At 35.5% G+C, this 20,671-nt stretch overlaps 2 protein-coding genes across 2 annotated transcripts; both read right to left on the reverse strand.

Annotated features, from left to right (window-relative positions):
- Positions 1–4,755: 4,755 nt before the first annotated feature.
- Positions 4,756–5,574, reverse strand: LOC131395806 (olfactory receptor 5W2-like). The gene has a single exon (XM_058527627.1). The coding sequence runs from the start codon at positions 5,572–5,574 to the stop codon at positions 4,756–4,758; it is 819 nt and encodes a 272-aa protein (XP_058383610.1).
- A 13,936-nt stretch (positions 5,575–19,510) lies between these two features.
- LOC131395807 (olfactory receptor 5W2) lies at positions 19,511–20,446 on the reverse strand. The gene has a single exon (XM_058527628.1). The coding sequence runs from the start codon at positions 20,441–20,443 to the stop codon at positions 19,511–19,513; it is 933 nt and encodes a 310-aa protein (XP_058383611.1). The 5' UTR covers positions 20,444–20,446.
- Between the last annotated feature and the right edge of the window lie 225 nt (positions 20,447–20,671).

Here is a 20,671-nt window from a genome sequence, read left to right on the forward strand (position 1 = left end):
CCATTTATTTTTGTCTTCTTCAATTTCTTCCATCAATATCTTATAGATTTCAGTATATAGATCTCTTACTTCCTTTGTTCAATTTATTCCTAAATACTTTATTCTTTTGACACAATTGTAAATGGGATTTTTTTTCTTAATTTCTCTTTCTGATAAATCATTGTGAATGAGTAGAAATGCAACTGATTTTGTATATTGATTTTGTATCCAGAACTTTCCTGAATTTGTTTATTAGTTCTAATTGTTATTTGGTGGAGTCTTTAGGGTTTTCTATGTATAATATCATGTTGTCTGCAAATAGAGACAATTTCACTTTTTCCTTCCCCATTTTCATGTCTTTTATTTCTTTTAGTTTTTCTGGCTAGAACTTTCAGTAGTATGTTGAATAAATGTAGCAAGTTTGGGCAACCTTGTCTTGTTCCTCATCTTAGAGTGAAAGATTTCACATTTTCACTGTTGAATATGATGTTAGCTATGGGCTTGTCATATGTGACCTTTATTTATCTTGAGGTGAATGCCCTCTCTACCTAGTTTGCTGAGAGTTTTATCATGAAAGGATGTTGAATTTTGTCACTTGATTTTTTTCTTCATCTATCAAGATGATCATGGGATTTTTTTTTTTCATTTTTTTAAATGTGGTGACTACACTGATTGATTTGCAGATGTTGAAACATCCTTGCATCCCTGGAGAAAATCCGACTGGATCATGGTGCATGATCCTTTTAATGAACGATTGAATTTGGTTTGCTAATATTTTGTTAAGGACTTTTGCATCTATGTTCATCAGGAAAATTGACCTTTAATTTTTTTTCCTTGTATTGTCTTTGTCTGGTTTTTGTACCAGGGTAATGATGGCCTCGTAAAATGAGTTTGAATTACTGCCTACTCTTCTATATTTTGGAAGAGTTTGAGAAGGATTGGTATTAACTCTTTAAATGTTCAGTAGAATTTGCCAATAAGGCTAACTGGTTTTAGACTTTTCTTTTTTGGGAGTTTTTGATTGTTGATTCAATGTCCTTACTAGTAATTGGCCTACTCAGATTTTCTATTTCTTCATGACTCTGTCTTGGTAGGTTTTATGTTCTAGGAATTTATCAATTTCTTCTCATTTGTTGATTTTTTTGGCATGTAATCATTCATAGTAATCCCTTATGATCCTTTGTATTTGCGTAGTATCAAGTGTAATGTCCCTTCTTTAATTGATAATATTATTTATTTGAGTCCTGTTTCTTCTTCTGCTGGTAAATGTAGTTAAAATTTGTTTATTTTGTTTATCCTTTAAAAAAATAAGCTGTTAATTTGATTGATCTTTTCTGTTGTCATTTTAGTCTCTATTTCATTTATTTCAGCTCTGATCTTTATTTCCTTTCTTCTGTTAAATTTTGGCTTAGTTTGTTCCTCTTTTTCTATTTCCTTGAGGTACAAAGTTATCTCTTTTTTTCTCTAATGTAAGTATTTCTCACTATAAACTTTATTCTTAGAACTGCTTTTGCTGCATCCTCTAACTTTCGATATGTTGTATTTCTATTTTCATTTCTGTTAAGATATTTTTTGAGTTCTTTTTTAATTTCTTCTCTGACCCATTAGTTGTTCAGGAGAATGTTCTTTAATCTCCACATATTTGTGAATTTTCCTCTTCTAATTGATTGCTAGTTTCATACCTTTGTGATGGGAAAAGATGCTTGACATGATTTCAGTCTTCTGTAGCTTTCCTGAATGGAAGCTCTGTTGGCCATCAGAGTCAGGTGATCTGGGGACATGTTCCTTGGGGGGCAGCCACAAAAGCTCGGGTGCAGACATGTACACAAGCTCCTGCCAGGGAGATATCAGTGACTTGGGGTGGGCAGGAGTGAGAGAGTTGGGGGAAGTCTGTAGGCTTTCCCGATCTCCCAGGAGGATCCCAATCAGTCCCTAGACACATGCTAAATTTGAAGCCTGACTCTCAGGCAGCAGCTTTTAAAATATGCAAATACAAAACAATGAGAGAAAGACTATGAGATGGGTTTTTCTGCCCTCTATCTCTGCTCTAAGCCCTGGTATAATAACTGCAGACAGTGCTGACTTCCCTTAATAACTGCTTTTTTTTTTGCTCTAGTCTTGTGGGTCTTATGGATGCAAGTGCCATTGGCTTTCAGAGATAGGGGATTTAGAGGGCTGTCCCTCTGGGAGTCTTAAAATTTGGGACATTATATGTGGGGTCCACACTGTTCCTTCCTCAGGGAGAAGCTAGGAGCTAGTTGTTCCTTCCCAAATGTGTGTCCCTGAGCTGGGAGTGAGAGTTATGGTGAAAGTGTGTCTGAGCCTTCTTTACCTGTATCAATGTGGATATTTTCTCATTGCTCAATGTGTAAGAGTCACTTAGCTAGTTTCCTGATTTCTTTGGAGTGAATTGTACCATGTGTAGCTCTTCATTTGGTGTGGCCATGGGAGAAGAGCAGTTTAGGAGCTTCCTGTGTCACAATATATAAAGACTGCCCCTTGACCCCAATAATATTTTATTTGGAAAATAATATTTGCCATCAGCCACTGGGGACATGTGAGAAGGATGTGATGTAGAGTGACTAAGGAGGGAAGGGGATGATGAGGATTCAAGTAGACCGGCTGGAATGTACAAAGGCTTTTGATGTAGTGCTTCCTTTTTGTGTAGAATACCAAGACAAAGACTCATTATAGGCCATCTGCCCAAGCTTCTATTTGAGTCATTATTCCCTAAAAAATATTCCCCATAATCTATTATTCAACCTCACAACTTTAAGAAGAGGAAGCCCAAAATTAATTGACTCATTCGCTTCTCTTTTTCAAATTCCATTTAGAGGGCTTAAAATTTCCTTCTCTTTGGTTCACACCCTCTAGATCTGATAAAACAGCCAATATGTAGATCAAATCAGTCCTTAAATGCTGTAATATATAGCAGTTACAAGAGAGGGAGATGAGTTAATCAGATTGTGTGTTTACTTTCTCTAAATTAGTGGCAATCCACTGACATCCCATTTTTCTTGAACAATATATTTCAAAAAATGTTTTCTACCATGCTGTTGCTCATAAGTAACATTTCCAAAAGAGTATGTGTTAACTGAGAAAAAATGGTACGAGTGAAATGCCTTAAAGTTTTTATTGAGAAAAAAAATTCTCTATGGGTTTTTTGAGCGTGATTCTGTGTGAGAGCTCACAGTGTCCCACAAATGCCCCTTTGAAAACCAGAAAATCTTCATGGGCATTACTTTCATTTAGAAATGTTTTCTTACACAGGAATTTAAAAACAGTAGCTAGAAAATCTAAGACATTCAGTGACTTTTAACTTCTACAATTGTAACGGATAATTAAGCGAGTCCTTGAATCTTACATGCTCCTTCACATGTCTGGCCGTATCCACGTTGTCTCAACAAGCTAATCAGTGCTTTAATCGTCAGAAACTGGAGCAGAGACAGATGAAATAGTCAAATACTCAAGAATGTACACAAAAGAGTGTTGTTTACTTCTAGTGTAATTAATAAGTAGATTTCTATAGTCCATTACCTTAGTATCCACACCATTTATGTACTTTAATAAAAGTTATAAAATATATATAATCAAGCCACGTATCATTAATCCTCAGTTAATTTTGTATTATTGACATATAATTAGCAATCAAAAATGTTATCTGATGTTTCACTTTGTTATATATTTGTTTATTTTGCCATTTTGTGTCCCAGACACTGTGCAGTGCTTTGTATAATAGGGATGAAATGCTCAATCCTTAAGCAAAGATTGCTTACAATCTCATATTAGAGACAATGATTTAATAAACAGGGTGATATTAAAACAATATTTTAAGGAGAGCATTGTCTGTAAACTACAAAATGGGACATTTAACCAGAGCTGAGAGAGGGGAGGAATGGAAGAGAAGCTTCCTGGAGGAAGTGATGGTGGAGTTGATAGTTAGTAATTACAGCACAATGATGTAATTTATCAAGACACTTTACATTTCCCTTTACAACCTATCCGTGTTGGACTTCTTTAATACTAAGAAGTTATAGAACTGACCACCTCAAGACCTCTGACTGTCAGACCCTCTGTCTAGCATCCTTTCCTTTCTCCAGCTTGCATTTTTTTAGATCTGAGACTGAGTATCTCTATCCAGGGAAGCTTTTCCTCTGTACACTAGATTCTAAATTTTTTTCTAGATTTTTAACCCCCAGGTTTTTACTTCATGAAAGCTTTTACTCTTATTATGAAATATTTGAGTACTTAGTTAATATATGTTTGTTTATTCTTCTAGATTTTAGGATTCCTTAGTATGGAAACTGCTGGATTCCTCATGAAATGCAAAGTATCCAAATACACAAAAAGCACTCTGTGAACACTAGATAAATCTTAGTACTCTTGAAATAATGTTTGAATGAAAGAATGAATGATAAAAATATGGTAAAATTAGAAAAGTCATGTTAGTTTTCACTATAAAGGAGTATCATAAATAAATTCAAGACCATAGTGAATGACAACAGGTTAGGGGGCTGCAGCCTTTTATTATTTTGGGCTTCAGTACGGATACTCACTCATTTAAATATGTGAGAAAATTATGTTTCCCATCTATTGTATTATATAATTTTATGAAAATGACAATCACTAAATGTGTCTGTGTGCATAGGCATAATATAAATATTTAAAACCATCCTTTACTTTTCAATTTTTCTAGGGCCTCTTTCACATCCTTGTTCCGTAGGCTATAAATCAGAGGGTTTAACATGGGAATCACAAGAGTGTAAAACAGTGAGGTCATTTGTCTTGATCTAGGGAGTAGGAAGAACTTGGCCTGAAATACATGAAGAGAATAGTTCCCTGGAAAATGGCCACAGCAGTTAAGTGGGAGGTGCAGGTGGAGAAAGCTTTGAAACTGCCCGCAGCAGAGTGGATGTTTATCACTGCCAGGATGATATAACAATAAGAGACAAGAACTCCTGAAATGGCGCTTAGTTCAATGAAGCCAAAAATAGTAAATATTGCTAACTCATTGACCTCTGTATCTGAGCATGAGAGCAATAGGAGAGGAGGGACATCACAGAAGAAATGGTTAATCTCATTTGACCCACAGAAACATAAGCGGAATGTTAATGTCATGTGTATCAAAGCATCTGCCATTCCCACCAGATAAACTCCAGCCATGAGCAGGGAGCACACTCTGCTGGACATGTTGACTGTGTAGAGCAAGGGGTTGCTAATGGCCTTGTACCGATCAAAGGCCATCACTGCCAGCAGTAGACACTCAGAATCTGCAAAGGTATAGGAGACAAAGAATTGCAGAGCACAGCCATAGAAGAGGATTGATTTGTTTTTGCCTAAAAGGTCCACCAGCATCTTGGGTCCAATTGCTGAGGAATAGCAGAGGTCACAGAGAGAGAGGTGGCTGAGGAAGTAGTACATTGGTGTGTGCAGCTGGGAATCCATTCTAATTAAAATGATCATCCCAAGATTTGCCAGAAGATTAGTGAGATAAATAACTAGAAACATGGCAAATAGGGTCACTTTCATCCCAGGGTTATTAGTAATTCCCAAGAAAATGAATTCAGTCAAAGAGGAGCAATTTTCTCTCTCCATTCTTCTTTGTTCTTGCCCAAATTTGTAAGAAAATAATCAAGAAAATGATAGTCATATTTTAACTCTTCTGGACATCTACAAAATATCTGTAAGGCAGAAAATGATTTCTTTCTGTAACTGTTTTTTAATGCTCAGAAAATTACTCAGTCACATACCCAGTCTTATGCTATCTGTAAGACAATAATAAAAAATATCTGGTACAGGCAGTCGAGAAACTTTGATTTAAATCTAAATGTCATTACTGAAGTATATGACTTTCTAGAAGCTCTATAATTTCTCTGAGCGTTACCTTCCTTATCCCAAGGAAGAAATTTAGATGAATTTATATCTAATTGTGTATTCAAAATGATATGGTAGAAACACTGATGTTAGAGAGACCAGGTTGTAAGATGTGGGATTAAGCATTTTCTATGGTTGAAAATATTCATATGGACACAAAAACTATTACAATTGTTATGTTCCTCAAAAATCATAGTTGATTTGAAGACTTTGCATTAGTTTTAGAAACAATGAACATATCACACAATAGTAATAATAAAAATTACCATGTCACTGCTCCTGTTCGAAGTTGTCTTAAGTATTTGATGAGACATGAGATAAGTATTATTGATATCTTCTCTCAAAATGTTTATGGTTTGCCACAATACTCATTACCTATTTGTGAGAGTGGTCTGGTGCCAAGGAGAAGGTTTTGACCAAAGAAAAGTGTTAAAAAAAAAAAGAAAGTGAAAACAATAGAATTTAAGGCATACATTTGCATCTCTTTGGATTTTAAATGGACTTTTACATTAAAAAACAGAGATGAGCTGAGGGACAATAAATGCTCCTGAGACATATAAGCTTCTCTTCTTGTTTACGTGTGTTCCTATGTGTCATATGTTTGCATGTATATACGACTGTTGATATATGAGAACAGAATGTCAGTGTTGGATGTATTTTGGGGATTTCAGTAAATATGGCATGTGGTTCGGATGAAGTTGAGTTTGCTCGTGTTGCTATTTGTAACGTGGTACCTAAATTATTTTTGAAATAAAACCAAAAAAAACTAAAGTCATGTATATACCTCCCTGATGATAAACAAAGTAAATACTTTCCTGTGAATCTAGATTAAAATAAAATAATTAAAACCATTATTTTATGGATACTATTAAGTTCAGATGGATTCTTCCAGTTCTAAGAAGAAAATATTATTTTTTGGACATTAGAAGGCTGAGTTTATTAAACTGAGTAAGCAGGCATAAATGGTTTGCTTCACAAATCTCTCATGTTTTAATGTAATGTTTTCTTGTATATGCTTAAATTTAGAGACTCGGAAACCTACCTGAGATGAGCAGGTCTTTCTGTACTTGCTAAGGGTGACTGAAAATAGGCAGATGGCACTTTATTTTCCCTGGTAGCATTTGGGACTTAAATCTCTGAGGCTTCTACCCTCAGGCTTCAGTGTGTGCTAGCGTGATTAACTACATTTTCTGTTCTGTCTTTTCCCCTGTGAGTACAGCAACTGCTTTATCAAAACCTGAGCTTTATTTCTTCACTATTGTCAACACATTGCTCAGACAGGAAGAAAATTGCAAATTATTTTATGTTAAGCTTCATGTTTACACTGAATCTATACACTCTGTCTCTAGTCAAAGCAGAAATTCAATAAAATACAAAAATATCCCCTACTTAGTAATGTGCATCTCCTTTCTAGTATTCATTTTATTTCTTCCATTTTTGAAACATTCACCTTCACCACTTCATTTAGGAATATTACTGTTCTTTTATGGTACTATTTTTATTGAGATATAATTCTATCAGCTATAAAATTTACCCTTTCAAAGTGTACACTTTTTGGTTTTTTTGTGTATTCACAAGGTTGTGCAGCCATCACAACCTATTTCCGAAACCTTTTCATCACCCCAATAAGTAACTCATACCCATTAGCAGTCACTTCTGCTTCTCGCCTCCCCTCAACCCCCAGCAACCACTAATCTATTTCTGACTATATATGATTGTCTATACTGGATATCTCATATAAATGACTTCATACAATAGGTGGTTTTTCTTTGTGTTGGGGTCCTTTCATTTAGCATATTTTAAAGGTTCATCCATGTTTTAGCAGATGTCAGAATTTTCTTTTTTATGCCTGAATAAAATTTCATTTTATGAATATAACCCATTTTGTTTATCCATTCATCAATTAGTGTACATTTGGGTTGTTTCTACTATTTCGATATTACAAATAATGATGTTTAAACATTCATGTCAAGGGAAACTATATGGGTCAGTTTCTTTAAAAGCATTGTCTTATTCCCGTCCCCTAAACACATGTCAGCTATCTCTACTTCGTTGATTTTACGACTCTATCACATTTTCTACACTTAATATACTCTTTATTGAGTTGTTTATTTTTTTCATTTAAGAATTTCTCTACTATCTTTAAGTCTTTGGGAATAAATTCTATGCTTATTTTTTGTATCCCTGAAGTCACTAGTACAAGGATTTGCAAAAGTTATCGCTTACCAAATATTTATTGTTAAATATTTCAGGTTACTTGGAGTAGAGAGTGGTGTACAAAGAACAGAAATATATTGGTTTGGGGAATTTTTTTTTACTAATATGGCTCATATATGCAAGAATGATTCGTTTAAAAAGTTTGCATGAATAACCATTTTTCTGAAAAAAAGAGTTCTACTTTTTTCTGAAAATAAATTTAGTTTGCTGCTCTCTATACTAGTTCTTTAAGAAATTGAAAATTGCTGTGTTTGAATTTTATATCTCCACAAATACTCCCCAAGAGATAACAATGGAATTCTCTATACTTCTTGAATCTTGGTCTGCTATCTTGCAATTTAATGTGACCAGGCTACTTCCCAAGGCCCCAGAGCTAACCCTGCTTTCACAATGACAATAATGATTGAAATGCCTGTCACTCTCGCTTCTACACATGTGCTGTTCAAGTACTGCTTCATTCAGTGGCTTTGTAAGTATGTGCAAAACAAAGAGTAAAAAGAGATTACATAATACTTATGTATTTACTTAAAGTGTTATAAACTATTAATAAAACAATCTGAAATGAGAAATTTCAGAGTCCTACAATGGGCTGATGATAGCTTGGGCAGATTAAAGATGATTGTACACTTTTTTACACATTTTCCTTGGAGACACAGTGCCTATTTACCTTCCCTTGAATTTTTGCTGTCCTTTAACTGCTTTAATCAACAGAAATAGGCAGAATTACTGATGTCACTTGTGAGTCTAGCCTTCAAGGTGCATTTGCTGAAAGCCATGAGCTGTCATGTAGGAAGTCCAACTATTCTTCTGGATAAACCATGTGAAAGGCTCTGAGACTACTTGGAGAGGGTAGGGGGCCAGCTGAGTTGATCTTTCAAGTCATCTCATCCTGGTGCCAGTTATGAGAGACCCTACAGCCTAGCCCAACTTTCAACTGAATACTTCATTGTGACCTCAGTCAACACGAGGAAGAACAGAAGACTTGCCCAATGATCATTGTTTTAAGTCATGTACTGTTTTTTTTTGTTTTTTTTTTTTTGTGTGACAGAGATCAGCCCTGAGCTAACATCTGTGCTAATCCTCCCCTTTTTGTTGAGGAAGACCGGTTCTGAGCTAACATCTATTGCCAATCCTCCTCCTTTTGTTCCCCCAAAGCCCTGGTAGATAGTTGTATGTCATAGTTGCACATCCTTCTAGTTGCTGTATGTGGGACGCGGCCTCAGCATGGCCGGATAAGCGGTGCGTCGGTGCGCGCCTGGGATCCAAACCCGGGCCACCAGCAGCGGAGCCTGCGCACTCAACCGCTAAGCCACCGGGCCGGCCCCAGTCATGTACTGTTTATATAGCAAAAGATAACTAAAATTGTGTAGAGAGAATATAACCAGAGAGAATTATTTTTCAGGAAGCATTTATTTTTACTATTATGTCATATATGTATATCTCCAAAGACTGAAGAAAATATTTTCAAACAATATGTCTGACAAAGAACTTATACCCAGAATACATAAATAAAACTAATAAATAATAAAAAAAAAACACAACCCAAGAAAAATGGTAAAAACGGGAAATGATTTGAATAGACAATTTATCAAAGAAGATATATAAACGGCAAATTAACACATAAGAATGTGCTTAGCACAATTAGTCATTAGAGAAATGAGAATTAAAGCTACTATGAGATAACATGACACATCTACTAGATGAGCTAAAATTAGAAATTCTGATCACACCAAACGTTAGGAAAGAAGTTGTGGAACCTAAGCACTCGTACACTGTAGTGGGGAATGTAGAATGCTACAATCACTTTGAAAAACAATTTGACAGTTTCTTAGAAAGTTAAATATATGCCTGTATTATAATCCAACTATTTTATTCCTGGATTTTATCCAAGAGAATTTAAATCATATGTCCATACAATGATTTGTACATGAATGTCTATAGCAGTTTTATTCGTAATAGCCAAAACACTGGGAACAATTCAAATGTTTATCAATAGGTGAATGATTACACAAATTGTGGTATATCCAGTCCCTGGAATAACAGTCATCAATAAAATCAATACACTGTTGAACCCTGCAACAACATTCATGAATTTCGAACTAATTATGGTGAGCGGAAGAAGCCACATATGAGATAGTACACAACATAGAATTCCATTTACACAAAATTATATGAAATGCAAACGAACCTTATAGTGACAAAATACATAATGGTCGTTACTTGCCATGGGGTGAAAAAGAGGGATGAAAAGGAAATACAAGGAAATTTTGGGAGGGGATGGATACGCTCATTGTTTTTATTTTGGTGATGGCGTAACAAAGGATATTTGGCAGAAAGAGAGCTGAAAGAGAAGAAACTAGTACATTTCTTTCAACTAATAGCTTCACATTCATAAAATTATCCCATGTCATTCTCTATATGGACACCATAGAAGCAAAGGAAGCCTATTTCTAGACTCAATTCTTCAACTAACTAGCGCTGAGTCTTTGATTCATCCAAATGCTCTATTTTTTAGTTTCCTTAGCAGAAGTAATTGGTCTGGATAATTCACAGGAAAATTTCCAGTACGAAAAGGCTATAAAGGAATACCAAAAACCCAGTATGAAAGACGAACAGATTCAGAAATCAGTGTCTAAAACTAATTCTTATATTGAACTAATAATGAACACTGGTTTAGTTTGCGGGAATACCTAGATTCCGTTAACAGTCTTTGGAAATGGAAAATGGGAAAAATTGTACTGATCTCACACCTGTGATATATCTTCACTTTTAAAATGATGATGGACTCACTAGTGTTAGAGTCATCACAATTCACCTTATAGTTTCCTCTCTGTTTAGCGAGGCAAAACCAAGATATTTTTATAAATAAGGATTGATGATGCATTAAAGTTCCCTTAAGAATCATTTTATTAACTCTCTACAGCAAATGGGTGACACCACAATAGCAGTTCAGAGACATGTTACTGAGGAAAGAGACAAAATTAGAAACCTCCTAAAACTGAATGATCCAGAGAAACAAAATGGATTCTATGTGGCTAACTGGGACCTAAAAACAAAACAGAGTCAAGTGGCCATAACTGGACAGAGGTGTAGTCACATATTCTGTTCTCAGAAAAACCTCAGTCGTACTTGAAACCTAATGTTTCCTTCTGTATCTGGGTTGCTCAACCCAATATAGCCTCGTCTTAACCCAGCAACCAATCAGCACAAGACAATGGTTTCCATGTGAGGAGAAGCTAGTAGAGGAATTGCTAAAATGTGCCTGTGGCTTCTGTGATGTTAACCTTTGAAAGCTTGGCTGCGCCTTCCCCTCTTCGGAGTCTACGTTCAGTTTGCCCCAATGCTGCATCTCCCTGGTTTGGAAACTGTTGATGCAAAGGCAATAAAACTTTCCTTTGACAAAATTCCTGTTTTCCAGAGACTTTTTTGTTGACATTATATTCAAGTAGTAACCTTACAGCTTGAGAAGGGCTGGAGAAAAAGAATCACCCCTGCGACACAGATTTGCATGCGGTGTGGCAATTTTATCACTTGACGTTAGAAGAAAAATAATAGTAACCTGCATTGTTTGCTCACCAGGAACAAAATGCATGTATGTGTATACATGTGTATATCCTATGCATATGTGTGTGAGTGTCTGGTTCTATCCGCATGGACACACGTTGAATTGAGGTGGAAGAAGCTGGGTTGTATTCATTTTGGTACGTTTATATGTGTAACTGTAACAGTATTACTTTGACTCTGCTTAATAATTGGCAGGGTAATGTTTATACCTAATTCTATACCACACACACACACAATTAGGGAGCACTACATGTATATGTGTACACATATATATGTGTGTGTGTATATATATCATGAATTCAAATCAAACATCATTTATGACCATAATTTAAAAGATAGTTATTGCTTTTAAAATTTGTGAACAAGCAGTAAATACAGCATCACTACGAAGCCCTTATTTTGAGTTCATATCTTTATTACAAAAAATAATATGTGTCTGTTTTTAACTGGAGAAAAGTCTACTGGAATAGAAAATGACTAATACTGTATTATTTCTTTTTGAAACTAAGTAGGAAGAGAGTAGACCACTTCATTCAGTGGCGCTTAACACTTCCATCTCTAAAGTCTACCTTAATTCACTATGTGGTAAAAACATGTAAATAATTAAGATTTTTCTCCACAATAAATGATGCATCTTTGTTCACAAGAGGTGAAATCTTTTGTTTTAGTGAAACGAAGAAAATAACTAAGAAAAAATAAATATAAATAAGAAAACACAAAAAATTATTAGGACCTGCAGCTGAACCGGTGGTGTTTTTCTTGTACGCGGCTCTATCTGCCTGCTTGGGGGTTTCATTGTCGTGTCTTGAATAGCGTAGATTATATATCTATCGCTGTGTCTGGTCCCCGGGATTTTCAATATTTTATTCTCAAAAATAAGTGACAGATATAATCGTATGGTTTATCTTCTGATGCTTCATATAGGTGGCGTTATTGAGAAAGAAGTATAGACTATTCCCCATTGTTCTTTTGTTCCTGTCTGCACAGATGTTCAGTCTTTTACCTGATTAAAAACAGGTCACGATCTCCACTCAACAAACATTTATTATTTATGTTTCACCAATCCTGATATAGGTATATTATTTTAATTCCATGATATTAAGCACACAAATGCACATGAACATGCACACTCGCATTAAACACATTGTGACAATTAAGGAAGATTTTATATAAAGATAGGAAAAGTCAACTGAAATCACACTGCCTAGAGATAACCATGTTTTCTTGTATATATTATCAGATTTTCAAGCAAAAAAGAGACTATAATAAACACATTTATATATAAAATATTGTGAACAGAGGCATTGTGTTTCTTTCCATTGATATATACTCATTTATTTCATTCATCCTCTGGTTTATATACAATTATTCATACCTGTTTTGCTTTTTTCAACATGGTTTTAGTGGAAAGATGGAAAATTTATACACAAAAATATGCATATACCACCCTTTATATCGCAAACAACTCTAAAATGAGTGAAAGTGTGCATGTATAATTCATCATATCCAATGTTTCTTTATGGAAATCCTCAGAAATGTACTTGAGGGACAAGAAGAGACAATTTTGGAGTTGTTACCAAATGCTAGGAGTTTTCGTATATTATCTCTTTCATTATTATAAAATATCGCATATTTAATATATTTTCTAATGTATTCTAAGTGATTATTAACGACCTCCTTAAACAGATGCAGACATTGACATCTAGACTCTCACAGATATTAGGCTTTCCTGGTTGCAAAGCACTTGCTCTCAATAGGTTTCTGATGAAAATGTAATGAAATAAATCCATCTTAAGAAATAATTATCTTGGTTAATATCATGAAACACTCAAGTGTGTTTACATGAAAGTCTCATTTGAAAATTTACAAAATAAGTGGTCCCCAGATTTTTAGAGTTCTAAGCCACTGAGAGACCATCTAAGTATCACCTCTAATACAAAGCAGGATTTCAACCTTGGTGATTGATAACAGAGGGAAGTGTAAAAAGAAGGGTCACCAGATGTGGAAGTGGTCTGTTTAATTTATTGCAATGAAACATTTGAACACTGTTAACCTTTGTGGGAAGAGAAAGTCATGTGGGGTAAAAGTGGAGGGTCGTGGCATTGTACAGTTCCAGGGAGTAACTAGAAAATAAGAAAATTGGTGACCCCTGAGATTGTGCATCATGGCAGCCCTGGGGGATACTCTCTGTATTGGCCATGTTCTGAGTGATATTTTACAATACGTAAATCAAGACAACTATGTGTTCGTTGAATGTCTACTGTTGATTGATATTTCATGAATAATAATAATTCACATCAGCTGTATTTTCTGAGTCTTGATATAGTTAATTTAATTGCCACTAAGCCAGTAAATGCAAAACTTGAGGGGGAGGAGAAAGTAAGATGCATTAGGCATGTACTAGTTTATGCTGCAGAGCATTACAGGTTCTTTCCTGTTTCTTCAAAACCTCACCTGGACGTTAGCAGGGACATAGGATTTCTTCTGTTTTTTCTGTTTGTTTCTTTTATTTGTTTGTTGTTGTTTTCCTCCCTTGCTTTCTATAAAGCTATAAAACTCATCAGACTAAAATTAGTAACATTAGTACATTTTTAAATTTTGGAGATGATTCTTAGCAACAATTTTTAATGCTTTCATATATTTCAATGTCATTCTTTATGTGATGTTCCCAGTACTAAGATACCAAACGTACTGCTGTAGGAGATATTGTTAAAGCAAAGCTCAAACTATATAATGAATTGCTAAAAATTGTCCACCAGTTAAACTCAAGAAACTGTTGCATTTGTGCTACCCAAGGCGTTTACTACCACTGTTTACTTCTCTGGTACATATTTTAAGGATGTAGGATTTTTCTTGGTCCTTTCTCCTGAGTACTTTCAAATCAATTTTTTTCCCTCAGTTGCTTCCCTGTGTTCAGGGATGTGAAAATCTCTCAGGTTACATTTTGATCAACTAAGACCTAACTTTAGCTTCTTAGACAGGGCTGTTCTTCCAGAACATGTAGACTACGTTCCCTTCAATCAACTCCCTCCAACGATTTAAACCTGAGTCATCCAGCTACATTATTATTACAAACTGGATGAACTAATTTAATTCCCAAGGGATTTCTTTTTCATTAAGAATGGAACTACAGGGCCGGCCCCGTGGCTTAGCGGTTAAGTGCACGCGCTCTGCTACTGGCGGCCTGGGTTCGGATCCCAGGTGCGCACTGACGCAGTGCTTCTCCGGCCATGCTGAGGCCGTGTCCCACATACAGCAACTAGAAGGATGTGCAGCTATGACATACAACTATCTACTGGGGCTTTGGGGGGAAAAAAAATAAATAAATTATAAAAAAAAAAGAATGGAACTACAAATAATTAAAAAAATGTCTTTAGGAGAAAGACATTTATACTTCAGATAGAAGGAAGTGAGAAAAATTTACCTGTATGTAGGGGTTTCCAGGTACCCTTGGTGACACTGCAACAATACTGTGTAAGCAAATGTTTACCTAGAAGATCATATTCTTCCGAAAATAGTTGTGTGTTCCTGAAACACTATTATGACACAGTTTTTATTTCATGATATTGGTACCAAAACACACTAAATTTCCACGCTGCTGGAGGAAAGACTAGTAGTGCCTGTGGGTGGATGAAGACATGGTTATTCTACAAGCAAAGAAGCACTTTAGGTTACATAAAGATTGTGTATTGAGACAGTCTATGAAATAAGTGCACTACATTAATTTTACAAATATATTATGAGTACTTATGGTGTACAAGGACTTGAAAAATAAAATCCTGTGGTGGCTTACAATCTGATAGTGAATATACTTTGATTTTGGAAAATCTATTGAGTATAATATACATATAGAAAATTTTATTTAAAGAAGTATACTGGAAGTAAGTTTTCAGAAGTAAAAGATTCTCTTCAACTAGAACCAGGCCAAAAAAAAAAAAACATGTCTAGTATCTCAGAAATCATCCCCACACCCAGCACAAATTAATGTCCAATGTGGTAGGTTAGTTTCTAAGTTTTTGTAGTATATGGTAGTAAAATTATGCAGCACTTACACTTTTTTGTCTTGCTTATTTTACTCAACTTATGTTTGTGAGATTTCTCCATGTTGTTACACGTGGGGTAGTTCATTCATCTTCATTGCTGTGTAGTTTTCCAATGTACAAAATTACCATAAAGTTATTTATCTAATCTAGAACAGGAGCCACCAAACTATGGCACATAAAGTTTTATGGGACTTGGGACACACCACCTTACTTATGTATGATTGAGGGTTTTTTTTGTGATACATGGACAATCCTAAGTGGTTGTGACAAAGAGTTTATGCCCTGTAACACCTAAAATATACAATATTTAACAGTTTAAGAAAAAATTTGTCAACACCTGTACTATTATGTTGATAAAAATTTGAGTAGGTGTCAGTTTTGTACTATTGTAAATAACGCAGTGGTGAATATTTTTGTACATGTCTTTGAGTGGACATAGCCACTCATTTCACGTTGATATAGATCTAGGAATAGAAATTCTAGGTCAGAGGACATTTACATGTCCAGCTATAGTAGACACAAGATTACATTTTACAAAATAAAATGCCAATTCTCATTTCTACTCTCAGTGTGTAAGATCCTCAGTTGTTCCACATCTGTACCAATACTTGATATTTCAATTGTTTACATTTTTCCCATTCTGTTTTGAGTCATAATACTCCATTTAGATACTCATTTTCATATCCTTGAGTAGTAATAAAGTTGTATATCCACATATTGAAGTGTCTATAAGATTCTGAATTTTGATAACATGTCACGAAAAAGGGTCATATTTATAAGTATTTGGCCTTCTGAAATCTGTACTATCTAGCTGGCTTCAAAATCAAGGAAAGGAAGCCCACAATTAACTGAATCAGTCAATTTTATTTTTATAATTCCATTCATTGGGTTTAAAATTTCCTATTTCTTAGTTCACACCAACTAGATCTGATAAAACAGTCAATATGTAGATCCAATCAGTCCTCAGCTGCTCTAAGATATAGCGGTCAAACAGAGGGAGGTATATTCATAAGATTACATGTCTACATCCTCTAATTGAATAGCCATCCACTGACACTCTATTTTTCTTGGATTTATATATTTCAAACAATGCTTTCTTCCATGCTGCTGCTCATTAGTAACAATTTCAAAAGAGTATGTGTCAATTGAGAAAATATTGTACAGACGGAAAACATTGTACAATTGAGAAGTATTGTACAGATTAAAGCCTTTTATCAAAAAGAAATATACTGCTCATAGGTTTTTCCTAGCATGATACCTAGTGACAAGTCACAGCGTTCAACAAATGCCCCCTTGGAAAGCAGAGGATCCTCTTGGGTTTCACTTCTATTCTGAAATGTTTTGTCACAAAGGCATTTTAAAATAGCTGATAAAAAAGCTAAGACATTCCTTGGCTTTTAACTTTGACAATTGTAATGGATAATTAAGACTTCCCTTCAGTTCTAAGGGCATGTGGTCCTTGAAATACGTGGCCATATCCATGTTGTCTCAACAGCTGAATTAATGCTTTAACCATCAGAAACTACAGCAGAGACAGATGAAATAGACAAATATTAGGAATATACAAAGACAAATGCTCTTTACTTCCAGTGTGATTAATATGTAGGTCTTTTTAGTCCTTAGTATCCACAACCATTTGCACACTATTTTTTTTTTCTTTTTTTGCTGAGGAAGATTAGCCCTGAGCCAAAATCTGTTGCCAATCCTCCTCTCTTTGCTGAGGAAGAGTAGCCCGGAGCCAATATCTGTGCCCATATTCCTCTACCTTGTATATGAGACACTGACACACATGGCTTGATGAGTGGTGCATAGGTCCATGCCCAGGATTCAAACCTGCGAACTAAGGGCTGTGGAAGAGGAGCACACAAACTTAACCACTAGGCCATTGGTCTGACCCCATGTACTTTCTTAAAAGTTTTGTATATATATATATATATATATATATATATATATACACATACGTATATATATACATACATATGTATTCAAGCTACATACTGTACCCTCATTTAATTGTGTTACTAACTTCTAAAAGGCAAGCAACAGTGTGACCTGGTGTTTTTAATTTATTATTTGTTTGTTTTCCCATTTTGTGTCCCAGACACTATGCAGGGCTTTGGATAAGGGATGGAAGCTCAGTCCTTGAGAAAAGCATGCTCTAAATCTCATACTGGAGGCAGTGATTTAATCAACATGATGATATTAAAACAATACTTAAAAAAGATTGTTGACCATTAGCTACAGAACAGGACATTTAATCGGAGCTGACAAGGGGAAAGAAGAGAAGGAAATTTTCCTGGAGGGTTATTGGAGGAGTTGATTGTTGATAATTACAACACAGTGATGTACTTTACCCTTTTCATTGCTCTTTATAGTCAAACCAATTGGAATTATTTGCTTCTTCATTTTTTCCAACTTTATTGAGATAAAATTGACAAATAACATCAGGTATGTTTAAGGTGTACAAAATATGTTTTGATATATGGATAATTTGTGAAATGATTACCACTCTACCTTGTTAAACAACCCATCACCTCACATAGTTACCATTATTTTGTTGTGTTGGGAACATTTAAGATCTACCCTCTTAGCAAATTTCAAGTATACAATACGGTATTTTTTGTGTGTGTGTAAGGAAGATCAGCCCTGAGCTAACATCCATGCTAATCCTCCTCTTTTTTTTTTTGCTGAGGAAGACCGGGTCTGAGCTAACATCTATTGCCAATCCTCCTCGTTTTTTCCCCCAAAGCCCCAGTAGATAGTTGTATATCATGGTTGCACATCCTTCTAGTTGCTGTATGTGGGACACCGCCTCAGCATGGCCGGAGAAGCGGTGCATAGGTATGCACCCGGGATCCGAACCAGGGCCGCCAGGAGTGGAGCGTGTGCACTTAACCGCTAAGCCACAGGGTGGCCCAACAATACAGTATTTTTAACTACACTCGCCATGCTGTATATTATATCCCCAGAACTTATTGATCTTATAACAGAAAGTTTGCACCATTTGACCAACATCTCTCCATTTCCTCCAACCCCCATCTCGTTCCAACCACCATTCTACTCTCTGTTTCTACGAGTTCAGTATGTTTAGATTCTACATATAAGTGAGATCATACAGTATTTGTCTTTCTCTGTCTGACTTTTTTCACTTAGCATAACGCCCTCAAGATTCATCCATGTTGTAGCAACCATGACTTTTTACCTCTAAAGAGTCATGGACTTGTCCACCTCAAGACCTCTCTAATTATCAGACCCTCTGTCTACTATCTTTTCCTCTCCCAACTTGTATCTTTATAGATCTGAGACTCAATATCACCATCCAACAAAGGCTTTGTTTTATATTAGATTTAGACATTTTACATTGTATATAAAGCCCCCAGTTTTTGCTTGATAATATCTTGAGGCTTAATATGAATTATTTGAATACTTAGTCAATTCATGTCAATTACTTCCACTAGATTATAGGATTCATTGGTATAGAAACTACTGGATGTACCACGGAATACAAAGCATTTAAAAGCTCAAAGTTCACTTAGTAAACACACAATTAATTTCTTGTAATAAATTAATGTTCAAACTAACAAAAATTTGGCAAAGTTAGAAAAGTCAGGAAAGATTTCAAACAAGGAGCAAGTGTCATATATAAATTCTAGACACATCATAAAGTATGGCATGTTTGGGGACCTGAATATTATTATGTTTGAGCTTTAAAATAAATACAAAGTATTAATTCCAAGTATTTGAGATAACTTTGTTTTTCTTGTATCATGCCATATAATTTTGCAAAAATAATAACAACAATATGTGTTTGTGTGCATGTACAATACAAATATTCAAAACAAACTTTTAGTTTCCAGTTTTTCCAGGGCATCTTTCACATCTTTGTTCCGTAGGCTGTAAATCAGAGGGTTTAACATGGGAATCACAAGAGTGTAAAACAATGAAGTTATTTTGTCTTGATCTAGAGAGTAGGAAGAACTTGGCCTGAAATACATGAAGAGCAGAGTTCCCTGGAAAATTGCCACAGCAGTTAAGTGGGAGGTGCATGTGGAGAAAGCTTTGAATCTCCCTTCAGCAGAGTGGATCTTCAAGACTGACAGGATAATATAACAATAAGAGACAAGAACTCCTGAAATGGTACTCAGTTCAATGAAGCCAAAAATGGTGAATAACACCAGCTCATTGACCTGTATATCAGAGCAGGAAAGGACAAAAAGTGGTGGTAAATCACAGAAGAAATGCTTAATCTCATTTGACCCACAGAAACATAAGCGGAATGTTGATGTCGTGTGTATCAAAGCATCTGCCATTCCCACCAGATAAACCCCAGCCATGAGCAGGGAACACACTCTGCTGGACATGTTGACTGTGTAGAGCAAGGGGTTGCTAATGGCCTTGTACCGATCAAAGGCCATCACTGCCAGCAGTAGACACTCAGAATCTGCAAAGACACAGAAGATCAACCACTGCAGAGCACAGCCATAGAAAGGGATTGATTTGTTCTTGGCAATGAGGTCCACTAGCATCTTGGGCCCAACTGCTGTGGAGTAGCAGAGGTCACAGAAAGAGAGGTGGCTGAGGAAAAAGTACATTGGTGTGTGCAGCTGGGAATCCTTTCTAATTAAAATGATCATTCCAAGATTTGCCAGGAGATCAATGAGATAAATAACTAGAAACACAGCAAATAGGGTCACTTTCATCCCAGGGTTGTTGGTAATTCCCACGAAAATGAATTCAGTCAAAGAGGAGCAATTTCCTCTATCCATTCTTCTTTGTTCTTGTCTAAACAGTTGAGAAAATGATCAAGAAAAGGATAGATGCATATTTAACTCTTCCGGACATCCATAAATATCTATAAGGCAAAACACAGTTTCTTTCTGCAATTGTGTTTTATACTCAGAAAATTTCTCAACCATGTGTCACTCTTTAAAGAAGCATTGCTATCTGTAAGAAAATGATAAATATCTGTTATAAGGAGTTGAGAAACTTGGATC

Source organism: Diceros bicornis, chromosome 31 (assembly GCF_020826845.1).
Source record: "Diceros bicornis minor isolate mBicDic1 chromosome 31, mDicBic1.mat.cur, whole genome shotgun sequence".
Lineage (NCBI taxonomy): Eukaryota > Metazoa > Chordata > Mammalia > Perissodactyla > Rhinocerotidae > Diceros > Diceros bicornis.